This window comes from Nanorana parkeri, unplaced genomic scaffold (assembly GCF_000935625.1).
Source record: "Nanorana parkeri isolate BGI_ZX_2015 unplaced genomic scaffold, ASM93562v1 scaffold1629, whole genome shotgun sequence".
Taxonomy (NCBI): Eukaryota; Metazoa; Chordata; class Amphibia; order Anura; family Dicroglossidae; genus Nanorana; species Nanorana parkeri.
The window spans coordinates 133,627-153,361 of NW_017307897.1; the positions used below are offsets into that span (position 1 = coordinate 133,627).

At 41.1% G+C, this 19,735-nt stretch overlaps 1 protein-coding gene across 1 annotated transcript in view; it reads left to right on the forward strand.

Moving 5' to 3' along the window:
- FAM69A (family with sequence similarity 69 member A) overlaps positions 1-19,735 on the forward strand; it is a 115,263-nt gene that overhangs the window by 84,255 nt on the left and 11,273 nt on the right. Inside the window, exon 3 of the mRNA XM_018570914.1 lies at positions 16,841-16,975. Within this exon, the coding sequence (XP_018426416.1) occupies positions 16,841-16,975 (135 nt within the window). The remainder of the gene's footprint in view (positions 1-16,840; positions 16,976-19,735) is intronic.

A 19,735-nucleotide genomic window follows, 5' to 3' on the forward strand; every position in this document is an offset into this window, starting at 1 on the left:
CGGTGGAATGTTCCTTGGAATTTTTGGATCTAATGCAGCTTCATTAGACATGATGACGTCATGATGGGACCTCAGACTTCAGGAGCCCGGGGAAGGGGGAGGCTGCAAGGACCGGTCTAGCAGCCAGGTGGGACCGAGGATTAGATGAGTATATTTTCTTTAGTTTAGCCCCCTAAACAAAAACGAGCAGGTAATGCTTGCAGTGCAGGGGTAGCCCCACTGCAAGGGTTCATTTTTACATTTCCTGGAGTTCTTTAAAGTTTAGCTCCCCTTTTTTTGCTAGATTTTCAAAGTAGATTAGCAATTTGTCCAGTTCAAATTGACATAATAGACAGCTGTATTAATACTGCATTGCCTTTTATAATTGAACTATCATGAACAGCATACCACACATTTTGCTATCAGATGCAGGTCATGGTTTGCCACTGGTTTACTTCAATTTCTTTAACTTGCTTTACCATTTCCATTAACAATAATAAAATTCAGGTAATAATACATTATTGCTTTAAAGTAGACCTCTACTCCCTATCACTAAAAATCACACCACCATGCAGCTCTGTATGCTGATTTAAAATCATCTTACATTAATTAGTTAAACTTGTTTTTCATTTACTTACAAATAGAGTTCATCACAACCTTCTTGACTCCTTACAATCTGGCTTTCGCCCCCAACACTCCACTGAAACCGCCCTCCCAAAACTCACTAATGACCTACTCACTGCTAAAAGCAAAGACCACTATTCCCTATTCTTGCTATTAGATCTTTCTGCTGCTTTTGACACTGTTGACCACCTGCTACTCCTCAAAAACTCCAGTCACTTGGGCTACAAGACTCTGCTTTCTCGTGGTTCTCCTCCTACCTAAGCGCTCCTTTAGTGTCACCTACAATTCTAAATCCTCCCCTCATCTTCCTCTTTCTGTAGGGGTCCCCCAAGGCTCTGTCCTTGGACCCCTTCTCTTCTATATCTACACCACCTCCCTTGGTCAGTTAATAACCTCACATGGCTTCTAATACCATCTCAATGCTGATGACACTCAAATCTATCTTTCCACTCCACAACTCACCCCCTTGGTGTCCTCTAGTGTCACTAATCTACTATCCGACATATCAGCCTGGATGTCGCAACACTTCTTAAAACTCAAGCTTTCAAAAACAGTTTACAGCATCCTGGCACCGCGAGCTGTTATTCAATCTGCGTTCTATAACGACCCCCAAATCCTTCTCCGTTTCCGACTTCCCTAGTTGCATACCCATAAGTGTATAGTCCATTTGCCTATTTTTAACTCCAAGGTGCATTACCTTACATTTATCGACATTGAACTTCATCTGCCATACAGTTGCCCACTCCCCGATTTTATCCAGGTCCTCCTGTAATGTTATAATGTCCTAATCTGTGTCTACTACCCTCCCAATTTTCGTATCATCAGCAAACACTGAGACATGGCTACTCACTCCCTCCCCGATATCATTAATACATAGGTTATAAAAGAATGGGACCCAGCACAGAACCCTGGGGCACGCCACTCATGACCTCCGCCCAGTCTGAAAAGGTGCCATTTACTGATACTCTTTGTGCACGTTCTTGTAGCCAAGAACGTGCACACTAATTCATCTATGCCCATAGCCCTTAGCTTGTATAAAAAGCGTTTATGTGGCACCGTATCAAATGCTTTGGAAAAGTTCAGATATACTACGTCCACCGTCCTCCCCATCTAGATCTCTACTCACCTCTTCCTAAAAAGGTCAGCAGGTTGGTCTGGCAAAAACGATCCTTCCTAAATCCATGCTGATTATCAGTTGTTATGCCATGATCTTGGACGAATTCCACTAAGTAGTCCTTAATAATTCCCTCTAATAGGTTACATACTATGCATGTCAGACTAACTGGTCTATAGTTCCCCAGTTGGCATTTTGACCCTTTTTTGAATATAGGTACCACATTAGCCCTTCGCCAGTCGCTTGGCACTCTACCAGCCATTACGGATTCCTTAAAAATGAGGAACAATGGTCTCGTTATCTCCTTGTTCAGTTCCTTGAGTACCTTGGGATGTAGATTATCAGGTCCTAATGCTTTATTTGCATTTAGTAGCTTAAGCCTTTGTTGTATCACAGTTTCAGTCAACCACTCAGGTGTATTTCTTGTTAAATTTTGTGTTTTATCATGTACATTAAACCCGTCTTGTTTCCTCTGTGAATACCGACGAGAAGAAAGTATTTAGCGCCCCAGGCCTCTCCCTGTCATTTGTGAGTAACTTCCCATTTATGTCCTTTATTGAGCCTATCTGCTCCTTTCTCCCCTTTTTACTGTTTATGTACTGATAACACATTTTGGGGTCCCTTTTACTAACTTCGGCAATATATTTCTCACATTCAATTTTAGCTGCCCGAACTGCCAGTTTACATCTTTTATTACATTCTTTGTAGTTTTGGAATGCCAATACTGTCCCCTCCGTTTTATACTTACTAAATGCTACTTTTTTTTCTTTAATGTATTGTTTTACCGTTTTATTTAGCCATATTGGCTTTGTTTTTGATCTTTTACTTTTGTTCCCCAGCGGTATACACCTGGTAATAGCATTTTTTAATTTGTTCTTGAAACAGTCCCACTTTTGGTCAAAGTTTAGTTTATCAAATAACTTTTCCCATTCGATTTCACCCACTATGTTGCGTAGTTTATCAAATTTTGCCTTCCTGAAGTTTAGGCTTCTCGCCCGCCCTTCCTCCTTCCCTTTCTTGCACACAATATTAACAGCAATCATCTTGTGATCACTATTACCCAGTGTCTCCCCGATTACAATATCCTTGATTAACTCTGTATTATTGCTGATGATCAGATCTAGGATGCCTAGGATTTCCCTAGTCGGGACCTCAACCATCTGGTCCATGAAATTGTCTTGCAACATATTAAGAAAACGTGCTGCCCTTGCCGATTTGGAAGTTCCATTAGCCCAGTTGATGCTTGGGTAATTGAAATCTCCCATTACCACAACATTACCCTGTTTCCCCGCTATTTCTATTTGGCATTGTAGGTGGGCCTCCTCCTCTTCCCCTATATTTGGAGGTTTATAACAGACACCCACAATAAGTTTACGGTTAGGGTTCGTTTTCTAGTTCTAGCCATAATGATTCCACATCTCCACCAGCTGACGCGATATCGTCACGGATGTGCATAATGAGGTTATTTTTAGCATATACACATACCCCCCTCCCCCCCTTCTTGCCAGCCTGTCCCTCCTGAACAGGTTGTACCCTTCTATGTTAGTAGGCCAATCGTGTTTGCTATCTAACAACGTTTTTGCTATTCCCACTATATCGTAGTCCTCCTCGAGTAACATAACTTCATCCCTTGAGTAACATAACTGTCATCCCTTGAGAACGTCCATGTGACGAAACGCGTCGGGGGCAGGCCTACCTTTTCGTCATTGTTCAGTCTTTCTGTGCACTCGGAACGGGTGATTAAGCCGGCTTTCTACGTTGAATTTTATTTGAATTGATGTAGCGCTTGTTTTTATGAATTGGACCCATTAAAGTTGGACTTACTACGCTATGAGCGTACTTGTCGTTTTCTTTGTCCGGATGGATACCCAATAGGAGAGATCAAATAGAAAAGATTCAAATTCCTTCATCTCGGAGCAGCAAGCAGGTCTGGAGCCTGAGGCTTCCACCAAACGAGGGAAGAGGATATACACTTTTGACCTCCACGGGATAAGAATATAGGCTTTCGATCATCAGGGATCTGGTGAGTGTATCCCCTATAGGGGATTTGCCTGTTTTTTCCTCCTTTTTGGTGTTTTTCGTTGGAGACTTCACAACACTGAAGATTTCTTTTGTTTTTTGTTTCTATTTTTATATTTTTTTCATCATTTTTGGGGGATTCTTATGTTGAAGATCCGAGAACTCTAAGAAAATCAAAAACTTTAAGTACATTTCTAAAAAAATTGGTATAAGTTCGTATTTTTTATAGTTTTTGGAAGAAAACAACACGGACTGGTTTATAAAAGGATAAATATATATTTTTTATTTTTCACATATATGACACATGGTTTTTGTAGAATTTTATTCATTTATATAATAAGCTAATTTATGACATGTTTTTATAACGGTTGACACAATTTATAACTTATTTATGATATACACACACCCCTTCAAGATTGTTTGACACGGAGGTGACATCACTTTGATCCTTATTCGTTATTGAACTTCCTGAAGGACATTTAGCGCTGTACATTTCGTTACACTAACATAACTTCAAGGTCTTCTATTTTATTTGCTAGACTTCTAGCATTGGTGAACATACATTTAATTTTTGTACTTTTACTGGTTAAACGTTGCTCCCTACTACTATTTTTAATTGAACCTGTTACATTTGGTCCTTTCCTAGTTGGTTCACCTTGGGCAATTAGATTTACTTTATTGACTACATTGAGTATGTTATCTATGTTTGCTTGATTTACTACTTTGACTATGTCAAAGTAGTAAATCACTGGAGTGAGCCCTCTTATCTAATCCTGTATTGTTTTTTTCTTTGTTATTTGTTGTCTAATATTTAATTTTTTGGTTTTTATTTTGCCCCCCCCCCACCTGTCAATTTGTTCCGCAATGTGCCGAACATCTGGAGTTCCAGGAAGTAAAGGGAGATCTAGTAACCTGCCCTTAGTTTAAAAAAAAATGGCCGCTGTGCAAAGACTGGGCAAGCAAAAAGAAAAATAAGGTATACAAAGCTGTTGGTTAACTAGTGTCTGTTTGTAGATTGTCATTACTGAACATTTCTAAAGGTGTGTTTGTTGTTGTTCTAAAGATATGGGTATAGGTCCGCTTTAGGCAGCAATCTATATTTTCATGCTTTCCCCGTATGCTGTGCAGGCTTTTGAGTTATTTTATCATTTATATGAGGTTTTTGTACCTTAAAATTAGAGAGACAAAAGTGGTTACATGACCATCTATGCTTTTGTTTTTTCATCTTTCTGTGCTTTGGCTAGTGGGAGGAGTTCGATGGAGCCAGCTCATCACTGCAGAAGGGTGCACTCAACAGTGATTGACATTCAGGAGGATTCATGCCTATCTAAACTTGTACACACAGCTTTGCCTAAATGCTAACAGTAGAAGATGGTACACCAAATGCTTAGTGTTTTCAGCACAGGCAGATTACACTGCCCAGCATAAAGCTGTCCACACACCTTACAACCATCGCAAGTATGAGTGAATAATACAGCACACAGCAAATTAATTCTACTCCCCTGAGAAACAACACTTCATTCACACAGTGGGAGTAATGATCCAACTTGGTATACTGTAAGTTGCAGTTCTTGGATCCTAAGATTCAGTGTGCACAGGGGGCAGGCTGTCAGGTAACCCATTGTCATCCAGATGAAACTGTCGTAGAAGTTGTGTGCAACTGTTAAAAAAAAAAAAAAGAAGTTGTGTGCAAAACATAGATATAGCAGCAGTGGTTGACACCCCCACCTAAGACAATCAGTGGCTCTTTCGGTAAACTGGATATCTGCAGTCAGGCCTCCTGCAATGCCCTTAAATTAAAATGTAGACCCACACAGTAGGGAGGGGAGAAAATGAAGGAGCAGCACAAGTACTAGAGGCAGATGGGATAGGACAGGTGAGGCTCGAGTTCTGCTTTAGGCCCCATTCACACTGAGCGGATTGCAAATTGCGCGTTTGTTATTTTGTGCGATATCATGCGGTTTTCCGCAATATAACGCAAATGATTGCATTGGACCGAGTGCAGTCGCGCGGCATCCGCGCTAAAAAAGGGTCCTGCAGTAGCGACGCATATTATCTGCGCACAAGTCAATGGAGCTGTGCTCGTCGCTGTCGCAGGACCCTTTTTTAGTGCGATGTTGCACTTGGTCCAATGCAATCATTTGTGCGATATCGCGCTGAAAACCGCGTGATATCGCACAAAATGACAAACGCGCGATTTGCAACCTGCTCAGTGTGAATGGGGCCTTAATGCTGTAATAATGAATATATAGATCCTATTGCATTGGGGTATCTGTTTTTTAAAAAAAATTCTAGCTGAAACCTATTTAACTATAACATTTAGGGGTGAAATAGCCATACACAGGAGATACAATTCTAATTGCCCCACATATCCCTGGCATACTCCAAAATGCACTTGCTTTTGCAGACCGGTTTGAACTTTTTACAATGTGGCTCTAGCATATGGCCATCATGATGAAATCCGGTGCTTTTTGGGGCTTTCTTTACTGAAGATATGTTCTAGACATACCAGCAGTAAAATATAATTTGACTACCAAATTAACTATGGTATCAGAAACTAAACGATAACTCAAAGCTGTCATTCAGATTTGTAATAAAAAAAGAAAGGTCTGAATTATTGCTTTGTTGTAATTGTATGATTTTCCATGGATGAAACCTAATTTAGATTAGAAAGGTTTTCTTGAAATTTAAAACTGTAGTAGCTTTCATATTACAATTGCATATGCTAAATTCAGAAATAAGAATCTTACCACCAGAGATTCTTTTAGTTTACAAAGAATAAATGACTTGGAAAATGAGTACAGGGATAAGATGTGAGAAGCAAGGGCACAATAGGAGCCATAGCCAACCAAGCAGCTGCTAAGGGCCAGGAGCACAGGGAGTCAGTACTTGCTGGATGCATAATCATTTAACCAGGCAGCAGTAGCATAGAGTAAATAACTCTGGATACAGATAATGCATATCATTCTAGCAGGTCTTTCAGTTTTGCTGTGAGAACAGTTATTATGTTGTAGCGTGTGTTATTGTTTTAGAATTGCACAGGACTCCGTAATGGGCATACCTTTTAGATGGTGATTGAAGAGCCAGCAGGCTCTATAATGGCTTCATTTACAAACATTCATTATTTTATCTTCTGGTATTATTCTGACGAACAATGTAATGTGCAATTTACTAACATAAATATTACCTGAATGTGAAATCACGATTTGTGGAATGGCCATTTAACCATTCAAATAATGTTTTCCATGAATTAGTATTTTACCTTAAAGTGACATTAAAGTGAAATGTTTTCTTACCTTCCCCCAATGTTAATGTTAGCACTTACCTTAAACGATGTCTCTTAATCCGATCTTCTTCTTTGCTGATGTTTACGTCTGTCCCTCCAGCGGCGTGGCGGCTCTCCGATCCAGCGCTGACTCCTCTGTCCTTGCTGGTACTTCCTGTCCCACGGTGTCTGCATGCGGGTGCACACGTCCATAGACTTACCTTGCGTTTTTCCTCGTCTCCCGGCCGAAAATTCGACTGCGCATGCGCCCGCCCCAAGATGCTTAGCTGCCGCTTAAGCAGTTTCGGATTTTCTGGCGGGAGTGCGCGGCAAAGACGGGGTAAGTTTTTAAGCCGCTGTTAAATCGTTTCAAAAAAAAAACTTTTTGCATATATCTACTGCTTGCTAGCAGTAGATATATGCAAAAAAAACGGAGGCTTTAGAAACCCTTTAAAGTGTATCCATATCCTAAAAATTAGGGATGCGCAGATACTTTTCGAGTACCAGTGCAGATACTTGGCATTTTCATGAGAACTACCGGGGTTGCAGCAGTTGCAGCTGGGACATGGCTCTGGCGCTCCTCCACTGTCCTGAAATCATTAGTCTGTATTGTTTTAGAAAAACTGTCACATGACAATAAACAAAAATGTATCAGTACTCGTACTTTTAAGTACTCGGCAAGTACCAGTACTGGTACTCGCAAAACTGGTATCTGTGCATCCCTTTATTTATATTTCTAAAAACAAAATCGTACATTAAAACAGAGATGTACAAATCCCACGAGCTCCGTGCGCTCCTTACAAATGACAGCTGCCTCCTAACTTCTGAATTTTTCTCTAGTCTAGTCTTGGGGCTCAAAAGTATCGGTACATGTACTCGTACTTGTACCGAGTACTGAACTTGGTATCTGTGCAACCCTACTAAAAATGTTATTTATTTTAGCTTGCCAGCCAGATGTTGTGGCTGTATTTTTGTATTATTTTTACATATTTGTTCCCCTTTATTTTCCCCCTGGAGGTCCTGCCAGGAATGCACTTCCTGTCTTAGGGTGGCAACTCTTAAGGTGACCATACACTGTGCAAATTTTAGCCAGTTCTTGAGTAACCGGCAGAAATTTGCTGTCAGCACCCTTTCATCCAGCATCTCTCGATCAGCTGATCGAATTATCAAATGGGCTGAATACAAAAGAGACTGTGGGGATTCACATATTAACATGCTTGCAGCAATGATGGATAAATCTGCTCTCATTTAACCGTGGGTTAAATGAAAAACAATAGAGCAGTGTATGGCCAGCTTTACTCACTGTTCACCTTTAGGGGAGCAGCATTGTCAGCCTAGGCTTCTTGCTCTAGTTTTAAACTGCAGGGGTGATGTGCCGACACATACAGGTTCAACCTGCACTATAAACTACACCTGGTCTAGGGGATGTGCATCCAAACATAGGACACGGGTGCATGAAGAGGAAGCCTTCAGAAGAAGAGCCACGTGGACATGAAAGAAAGAAAAGTACTATATAAGAACTGATTTGCTATTCCGTTAATATTAAAACATGGCGAGAAACTTTTGCCAGGGGTTCAGTTACACTTTTAAAGTGATTTTACCCCATGTTGGATTGGCTCACTTTTCCTTATGGGACCGTTCATTCCATCCAAAAGGTGATTGTAATATGTAAAAAACCATGCTCTCATTTTTGTCAGATCATGTTTGCTTATGGAATACAACATGGGATCAAAATCTAATGCACATGCAATAAGTGAATTGAGAAAATGTATTTGTGGTCATTAAAATTAGCGGAATAAAAACACTGCAAACATGAAGATTAGAACTCTTTCCCACTGCACCATCCTGATCTCCAGAGAAAATTAAACACCGGAATTGAAATCAGATAAAGCAAACCACAACACAATAAATAGCGCAGCACAAAGAAAACACATAAAGGTGCAAGAAAAGTATCAAACGGAAACAGAAAATGAAAAACTGAATTATAAAACCAAGATAGTGTGCGTGACTGACCACGGCAAGCATGTGAAAAGCAGAAGATACAACGGGTCGCCAACAAAGATCTAATATGCTGGTGAAATCCTCTTTGGTTATGAGCTGAGCAATGGGTGCTTCCTGACACACTGCCAGCTGTTATGTTTGTAGTTTGATAGAAAGTTGTGGTTATGGGGAAACATGACCACTCAGTTTTGACAAGCGTGTTACAACAGAAGTGACTTGGAAAACAAGAACTGTTGTCGGCAGTAAACATAAATGGTTGAGGTGAAAAATGGTTCTGTCAATAGTGTTTTATTGCTGTCTGTGTTCTCTTAGAACGGAAATTGAGGAAGATCTCAAAGAGGGAAAGATAGCAATACAAAAAAAAACTTGTATATGTTCTAACCTTACCTTACTTTGCCTAAAGCAATGAAAGTTTTGTTTAGCGTAGGGGCGGACTAATTAATATAGAATTTAGGAGCCAGTACAGTGGTACCTCCATTCACGAACTTAATTTGTTACACGATTCCGGCCTGGAACCGAATCAAACTGTGATCGGACCGCGATCTCGACTAGAGGAAGCCACGACCAGTGTCAGAGCAGGGAAGATGGCTGCAGTTGTGTTTGTTTGAATTCTTCGTCAACAGAAGCGTTTGTGAACCGAGGTACCACTGTATGTCCAGTCCAGGAGCCAGCAGAATCTTCTTCTTTTTTTTTTTAGGAGCCAGCTCCATTGACAACAAATAAAAAAAAACCTCAAAAGTTAGGTGCCAGCTGTCATTTTTAAGGAGCATTGGCTACCTGGCTCCTGGGATTTGTCCAGCCCTAGTTTAGAGTTTCACTTACTGTGGGAAGATAGGGTGACGCAATAAAGCTGAACTCCTCTTGCAGCCCTATAGAGCAGATCACAGACAGGGAAAAGGAGAAGCAGTACAAGGAGCCAGTCAGCTGTGCTGCATTGCGCATGTGCTAACAAGGAGTATGCTAAGAGAGAGCAAAGTGACCAAGAGATGAGTCCATTCATCTGCTGCTTCTCCTTTCACTATCCAGTCACAAGCTTAGGGAGGGACAAGACCTATAAGTGTTACTTAACGACACAGGAAAATATTCAGGTTGGTTTCCTGCCACACAGGGCTGTGCTGTGTTAATCTCTTGACTAGATGGACAGAAATACAAATCCATTGACAGGTAAACCAGGTCCCTTATGTATTTTATCTGTGTATTTAGCTGTATTTAGCAGAACAAACTTGAAGCACCACACATACTGTATCTCGGGACCCCAGTGTTAACAGGCTATACTACCTTCCATAGAGCCACATTGAGAAGGTGTGCCCTTTTTAAGTGTTTCTAAACCCAAAACCAAAAATGTTACATATTGCAGCGAACCAGTCAAGAACAGTTCTTGTTTTCCAAGTCACTTAGGGTGATATTTTGAGACAAGGTCTGAGATATATCCGGGGGCATAGTTGTGGATGGCTTTATAAGTGACTGTTAATATTTTGAATTTTATCCTCTGGGCGAGTGGAAGCCAGTGCAGGGATTGGCAGCTGCATTCATGATAGACTGAAGGGGGGGATATCCTGTGTAGTGGAAGGCCAATGAGGAGGGAGTTACAATAGTCAAGACGAGAGATAACAAGGGAGTGGATGAGTAATTTTGCGGTTTCCTTGGTGAGGAAGGGGCGTATTTTGGAGATGTTACGAAGGTGAAGGCGGCAGGATTTGGATAGTGATTGGATGTGGGGAAGAAAGGTGAGGTCCGAGTCAAGGATGACACCTAGGACCCTGGTATTGGAGGAGGGGTGGATAGTTGTGTTATCAATCTCAACTGAAATGTAGGGGGAAGGTGCACAGGTAGGAGGAAATATCAAGAGCTCAGTTTTTGCAAGATTGAGCTTTAAGAAATGTTGTGACATCCAGACGGATATGTCAGTAGATTAGTGACACGAGAGGACACAGAGGGGGAGAGTTGTGGAGTTGAAAGATAAATTTGAGTGTCATCGGCATAGAGATGGTATTGGAAGCCATGTGAGGTTATTAGTTTACCAAGGGAGGAGGTGTAGATAGAGAAGAGAAGGGGTCCAAGGACAGAGCCTTGGGGGACCCCTACAGAAAGAGGAAGAGGAGGGGAGGAGTTAGAATTGTAGGTGACACTAAAGGAGCGCATAGATAAGTAGGAGGAGAACCACGAGAGAGCAGAGTCTTGTAGGCCAAGCGAGTGGAGTTTTTTTGAGGAGTAGCAGGTGGTCAACAGTAGCAGAGAGGTCTAATAGCAAGAGTAAGGAATAGTGGCCGTTGTTTTTAGCTGTTATTAGGTCATTGGTGAGTTTGTTCCATACTGTTCCAACTGACATCTGTTCAATACTGCTTTGATCAGAAGGGTATCTGTGCATGGATCCCCTGCTAATTGGAACCGACAGGTGCCTGTGTGAAATGGTGGCTCCACTCAGTGGAGGAGCAATGGAGCCACCCTTGGGCAGGAATATTGTTACCCTGTGGAGAGGGTAGTATTAGATATGTTATCAGATCAGATTTAGATGGCCTTGACTAACAAATTAAATTTGAACTTCAGCTAACAATTTTTAAACAGTAACAGTTTTTGTTTTCCTTTTGGGATAAAAGTTTTACTTTATTGAATAAAGCTGACAATTGTAATCATCCGTGTCAGTGTTAGAAGGTTAAGACAACCATTTATCTGCCACTTTTGCTGGACAGCTTGGTCTGTTAAAGCAGTGGTTCTCAACCTGTGTAACCTCAGGACCAACATTTGTCCTTGGTCATTAAGTAGTGACCAAAGTTGCACTGCAATGGAATGCACGGCATTGGGGTACTGCGCCTTCCGATGCGGGCAATAGCTACTGTGGGTGGGAGGTGCATTTGGGGTGCCATTCAAGTGAATCGTAATGCAATGCACTTCTCACACCAAAATGAATGGTAGATGCGATTGCGAAGTACAGTGTGTTAATCGCATGGGACTGTGCGATTAATGCACTGTACTAGTGTGAATGGGCCCTCAAAAACACACAACCACAGACACAATCTCACACGCACACATACACACTCCAACATTTTTAAGATCCACCCAGTCTCCCTACCTTATGAGAACTGGAGTGGATCTTTAGCCTGGGGTCCGGTGTGGGCCTATGTGCTGTGATGGAGCTCCATTTATATGTGCATTGCTTGTACAGTTCCCTTGCACACCCTGTAGAGGTGCCGAGAGCTAGTATGTTACATCACACCGGTCCAGGCACCTCTACAGGACATGCGAGGGAGCTGTAAGCAATGCATGTATGGATGGTGCCCTCCCTACCTCAAGCTGACACTCGGCACCGGGCAGGATATTTTGAATGGCTGCTTGGCGCAAGAACTGACAGAGCTGCGCTACGGGGAGGCTCAGGAGCCTCTCGCCTAGAAAAGTGGAAGGCACACAGGGACCCACTGAACAGAGGGTCGCGACCCACCAGTTGAGAACCAGGGTGTTAAGGAAGGTTAAAAAAACAGATTTCCTGCCCGGATCAGGTAAAAAAAGAAAGCCCAAAAATGAAAATGAATGCAGCCACCACATCTAAGAACTGGTACGCTGCAATCGATTACATTTTGTATTTGGATTCAGATACGCTTTAAGTCTAGTAAAATGTCTAAATTACTACAAGAACATAACTTTTGCTTTACCCCAAGTTTCCTCAATCCTTGTTGGCTGTGTTCCTCATTACAATATCCTGCTTGTTCCTCTCCCCTGCTAGCTGGCTTTTATGGAGACAGTTCCACTACATTTTTTCTCCACATACCACATTTCTCCACTGCGTCTGCTTCTGTGTACACTGACACACTCCAGACCTTCCATCATAACTGAGATGATCTTATTCCTCATGTCAGTCCAGCTGCAGCGTACACACAGATTCAATATTTTACACACAACAGAGGGATCATAGCATGACAAAACCTGACACAAATAAACAATATAGAGGAAGTGGTAGGAAATATTCCCAACAGAACAGACATAAAATAAACTGTCAAGGGTTTTAACCCTTTCCTGTGCTGTTCAAAAGAACAAAAATTTGGGCCGTGAGGTTGCATTTTTGTGTCTGTAATTCTTAATCTGTTGACTATGGCAATCCTGACACATGCTTGAACTATGTTGTTGGCCCTGATCATCTCTTACTTTAATACTTCAACTCTCCAGCATCTGCCAAAATCCGAAATTACAGTTTTTTGGTTTGAAAGCCCCTTAAGCCTCCTGTTTTCTTTGTCTTGTCTTTGCCTTACAAACCTGATTTCTAATTTCTAACTGCTATGCAGTGCATGATGTGAAATTATTATAAAGAATGAATAAAAATAGATTGAACGTTAGTTTAGTCTAGAGGGTAGAGATAATTTAAAAGACAAGGGGGAGGGAATTTATCAAAACTGGAGCAGATTTGCACTGCAACCAATCAGCTTCTCTGTCTCATTTTCAAATCTTACCTGAGCAAACTGAAGAGAGATGCTGATTGGTTACCATGAGCAACTGGTACAGATTCCATCTGATCCAGTTTTGATAAACTCCCCCCAAGGTGCCTTTCCTTATGCTTGTTTTAGGTGAGTTTCCCTATTATGCTAAGACTAAATGGGGTAATTGTCATTTTATGCTATTGAGAGATTCAACCATTTGCTGGCACTTACCTCATTAAAAGCACATTGTTTTCAGTTTTTGAAAATGAGATGACTTCCCACAAGTGGTTAAAGTGTGTATAAAGGCCCCTTCTTTCCTCTATCTACACCTCCTCCCTTGGTCAGTTGATAACATCACATGGTATTGGAAACCATCTCTATGCTGATGACACAAGTATATTTTTCCACTCTACAGCTCACCACTTCGGTGTTGACTTGTGCATCACCAATTTACTGACATATCAGTCTGGATGTCACATCTCAATCTTTTAAACACTGAGCTCATGATATTTCCTACCCCACCATGCACCTTCCCCCAACTTTTCCATTTAGTTGGTATCGATTCTGGACTCTGACCCCATCTTTTAGTTTCCACATACAATTACTTTCCAAATCCTACCGCCTTTATCTCCATAACATCCTCAAAATTCACCCCTTCCTAATCAATGAAACCACAAATCTACTCATCCATTTACTTCTTACAATGTGCTCTATGTAAAGCGCTTTGTACATTGTTGGCGCTATATAAATACCAGTAATAAATAATCTTTCATTTTGACTTTTGCAACTCCCTCCTCATTGGCCTACCCCCCCCCCCTTCAGTCTATCATAAATGCTGCTGTCAGTATAAATACTGCTGCTCGCCCACTTCACCAACCGCTCAGTGTCTGCAACCCCCCTCTGCCAATCCCTGCACTGGCTTCCAGTCACCCAAAGAATAACATTCAAAATATTAACAACCACTTACAAAGTCATCCACAACTCCGCCCCCAGCTATATCTCCAAACTTGTCCCAAAGTATCACCCTAACTCTCCGCTCCTCTCCGCCTCACCCAAGACCTCCTGCTCTCTAGCTCCCTCGTCAACTCTTCCCATGCTCAACACCAGGACTTCTCCATAATCTCTCTCATCCTCTGGAACTCCCTACTCAAGCCTGTCCGGCTATCTCCTACTCTTTTTGCCTTTAGGTGATGCCTGAAAACTCATCTCTTCAGGGAGGTCTATCCCTCCTCAACCTAACCACTGAACTATTACTTTCTCAAACAATTCCCCATACAGTCACTACCTTTTTGTATCACTTGCCACTCCTTTTTAGATTGTAAGCTCTCGCAGGCAGGGTCCTCACTATCTTGTCTTGAATTGTATGGTAACTGTAATGTCTTCCTTATACTGTAAAGGACTGTGCAAACTATTGGGATCCTTTATAATAATATTAAACGTAAACTAATAAGGATCATTGTAATCTTATGCTATTGAGAGAGTCACATTTGCTGGCATGAAAGGGGGAGGAAGGGGAAATCTTCCAATGGGAACAAATATGCTGGTGACAACTGTAGCCTGGTGCAAAACCAGTTTGTTCAAAAACTCTTGACCACCACCCCTCCTCCCAACCCAATCAGTTGCTGAGAGGCGCATTCCCCACCCCGTAGCTACCGTATACAGGTGAAACTCGAATAATTAGAATATCGTGCAAAAGTAATTGCAGTAAGTGCTGCAAAAGGGGCCCAAACCAAGTACTGAGTACATATGCATGCTTGTACTTTTCAGAGGTCCGATATTGTTCTATGTACAATCCTTGTTTTATTGATTGCATGTAATATTCTACTTTTTTGAGGTTGTGGATTTGGGGTTCTTGGGTTTTTCATGAGCTGTAAGCCATAATCATCACAATTATGACAAATCACGGCTTGAATTATCTTGCTTTGCATGTAATGAGTCTATCTCATATATTAGTTTCACCTTTTAAGTTGCATTAGTGAAATAAATGAACTTTGCACAATATTCTAATTATTCGAGTTTCACCTGCTGCAACTGCCAACACTGATGGGGTCAGGAGGGCGGTGGCAGTCAGAGTTTTTAGGAGGCATTTGCAAACTCTGCCTCGAGCCCAGCCTCATTACTACTGTCAGTGATGGGAATTCCCTAAGTATGAGGAGATTTCCTCACCGAGACAGAAAATGAAGGGAAATCTTTTGAGCAAGACACAGATTGCAAAAAATAACACGAAAAGAGGGATAAGGGAAGTAAAATTTCACCTGTAGACATTGCTGTAGGCTAGCCGCAGAAATGCATTCATTATGAGTGTGACGGACCCCCGTACTCAGGATGAGTATGTCCGCCGCTGTCTTCTTCCTTGCTCTGGAGATATTGCAACCTGAAAATCTTTAGCTCTCAGTTTCCCCCGTCACTGGTCGAGACACTAGTGTAGGGTGAAACAAACTCTGATTTATTGAGCAACTGTGCAACCTTTTATACAGCAAGTGATGAGATCAGATTATAATCCCATCACATCCACCCTGCCCTCCCTAGACAATCGGTCTGCTCAACACCACAGGGTTTCCCTTGCTAACGAGCTCCAGACAGCCATAGCAGGAGCCTGGCAAGAATGTCATTGTTCTGAGCTCCTTCAGAGAACAATGAGAGATAACGAGGGATGGTGCTGACAGTCTTTTTTGATAACCAGGTTACACAGTATAACGCGCTCAAACATAACTCAACACCAATACACCTTTAATTCATGAAACTGATCACCATGTCGTCACAATGAGCATTAAAGATTTTATACAAATATCTTGAATGATGACATGCATTACAATGCACCTTAGTTTAAATGCAGCTTACAGACTTTTTTAAAAGCAGTATCTTGGTATTAACAAGTACCATTGGAAATCATTTGTTTTCATATGAAAATGTAGCAAAATACAGGGCAGCAAGTCCTTATGCCCGTTTTACATGCAATGTGTTTTTGATGTGTTACTGTATGTTTCCTGCATACATACACACAACTTTAAACACGTAGGCATGCATAAATAAGCATTCAAATTGTGTATTTGTATCCTGGTTTTGTGCATCATTCATTTCAATTAAATGTGCTTAGTGATAATATTGCTAAATGCAATGAACAGGATTTCGGATCTAATACATATTTATACGAAAACTAAGTGCGTGTCACTGCAGGAAACTGGACAAGAATAAACGGACCCTTTTACATCTAGAGAGGAGAAGGAAGAAAAACACTATCCTGTGCAATTTAGGGCAGTTACTTTTATAAAAAATAAAAATAAAGAGTCATGCACTTATTTCTTAATTAAAGGGTTAGTAACTGTGTCTGGTAATGTAGAAATAGTTTGCCTGTAGAACATGTTGGTATTGATACTGTATGTTATATCTTTGGCATGACTATTGTAACCAGAGCCTCTTGTGCGTTTTCAGGCTCGCTTGTCTTATATGCGGATTAAATACCTCTTCTTCTCATGGCTGGCAGTGTTCATCAGCAGTTGGGTCATATATGTACGTTACAACTCATACACAGAGCTCTGCAGGGGACATGAATGCAAAGCGAACATTGTAAGTATTGTCACATAAAGAGAAATAATGGCGATGGTATTTGTGTCAAAACATTAATAACAAATATGGTGTTTATATGACTACTAAGGGCCATAGCTGTATAATGTGATTGCCTAATGCCTACCTTACTCTTTCTGGCTTACATTTTGATACTTTTTATTTGCTTTTTCCAACTGGGGGATGTGTCATAGGTGTTGTAGCATGGTAGTCCATGGGTTTCTGTTATGGGGTTCTAATTTATATTAGGCAGCTTGAAGTCTGAGATTAGAGAAGTTCCCTACTACATTCACAGTACTGCCTGGTCTGTAAGTCACTTGTACCTCTATGTAGATGGCAGCGTCTGCCTGTAGCTTTCCTCTTTCCCCTCTACATCTGTTCCATTGTATCTCTGCCTTAAGTAGAGCTGGCAGGATATCACTCCAGGAACTGGCAACTATGGAGAGCCTCAGAAATGGATTAAGGGTGAATAGTGCCCTAAGCAAGGTAGTAGCTCCCATCTATTGACATTGATATGTATTGCAGTTGACACAAAGAAGCTGCCCCATTTGCATTGCCTGTAATGACATGTCTCACCCCATCAGACACTTAACTGCCTACAAGTGTATCCTCCCTTGTGACGTGACAGGCAGGTGCACAGCTTTGACCAATTGCATGGTCTTCCTGGTTTACAGCAGGAGCTTTATAGTTGTAGCTGGGCCACCTGGACATCCACCAGGCCCCTAGGCTCCTGTTTGGGTTGTGGAGCATCTGGCTCTGGAGAGCCTTTCAGAGACCATCCAGAGACTTTTTTTATCGCTCACATGCAATCTGCTAAGAGTAGTATTATATTTGCCATATACCTTGTAAAGGACACAGAGGCATAAAAGGAAAGTCACATTATCAGAGAGTAATAACTTCCTACTGAAGATTGCAGAAAATGGTGGCCTCATATCATGCAAGGCCCCTTATAAATGTGCAGTGCAGATGCATAGCCTTTATATCATTTTTGAAGGCAAAGGGTGGTAAAACCAAATATTGATTTGATTTGGATTCCTCTTTTGTTCATTTACTTCCCATTTTGTTAACTGATAAAAATAAGCTATTAACACTTATTTCTGTAAGCATTCTTTACAGCATTTTTTCACACCTGCCTAAAACATTTGCACTATATACTACTAAGCTACCTTTAAATTTAATTTTTAAGGCTGTCTTTAAAAGTGTGTAGTGTGGGGAAAATATTATTACCAAACTCAAACCATCTTGTGGTTTAGAACTAGAACAGGAAACTAAATAGGTGACCAATTCAAGGTGCTCTGATCATCACATAATCAGGTTAAGTAAGTGGAAGTTGTATAGTGGTGTCCCAATACATTCGCCAGCTGCCACTAATGCCATCAAGCGAGCATGAAATGGAACTTGCGGTGATGCCATCATGAACATGTGATTTTGAACTTTCATCTGGACTTAGACACATTTATTGCAGTCCAGAACCCTCCAGTGGGAATCCATCGTCTTAGAGCATTTATGCATATCATAAAGACAATAGAAAAATAAAAATCATAATTGGCAAAAGTGCTACTGTTGAGTTACAATTTAATATGTTAGCACTCACAACCGTGTATGACAGTCACATAATGCATGGGCTGTTTGGCTATTGTAGAAAGAAAGCTCAACTTTTTGGTAGGAAACCACTAAGTAAGTCTTTACACCTGCGGTAAAGTTGTTGATGACTGCACATATCTGTAGGTCCTCCACAATGTAGGATCTCTGAGATCCTTGGCTTCTACAAGATTCATCACCCCTTCTCTTCCCTGCATTTTCCTTTTGAAAATTAAGACTGCCCATCATAATGATGGACCAGTTCAACTTGCGATAAGGGGACATGGCTCAATTATGCAGGTACCACTTCATTGCAGTGCTGTAAGCATGTTCAGTAGCCTTAGGTTGCTGTCAGGCATAATTTCACTTTTATATGGCTTAAGCTATGAAGACTTCTAGGACATGAGGTTATATTGCTCATTGTTTATATATCATAAGTGTTAATTCATGTATCATCAGTGCTCTATCGTGTCTGTGGCTTTACTTATACCAAGTAATAATTGCAAATCCAACCCTGCATATATCATTTCAATCTAAACGTAATTTTAAGGAGGCAAACAATTCTTTCTCATTTTAAATGCACGCAAAACATTCCTTGTCTGGATGCCTGACACTAAAATAAGGGCCTTGTAATCTGTGACAAATTTCTGTCTGAATTTGTCCCCAAGGCTTTTATATAGCTTGGTGCTCACTCTTAACAGCCTTTAATTAGCCCAATTATTCTTAAGGCGTATAATTAGGAACATGTTTAGAAGTGTCATTGTGATAGGAGGCAATACGGTGAGTAACGGCATTTCAAAACATGTTAACGATTTGCTGTATGAGGCTGGAGGCAGAATTCCTGTGGGGTTTTACATTTACAGGTGTATACAGTATATGACATTTGTGAATGTATTTTTCTTTCTACACTGTCTGAAGTGTTTTATGGATGGGATTATTACTTATTCTATTTAATGTGATAATGCATTTTGTGAATGGTATTTATTAGCAATTTTCTACCATTTTGCTTGTAAATGCTGTTAAAGTATCCATTGTTCCCACTGGGAAATGTTAGAATGTTGCTTGTCTCCATGGAGCTGTGATTACAATGATCTCCAATGTGTCCTAACCAGCACCCAATCTGCTCTGACCCCCCCCCCCCCCCCCCAGCAAAAACAAGTGACAACATTCTCGACGTCAAAC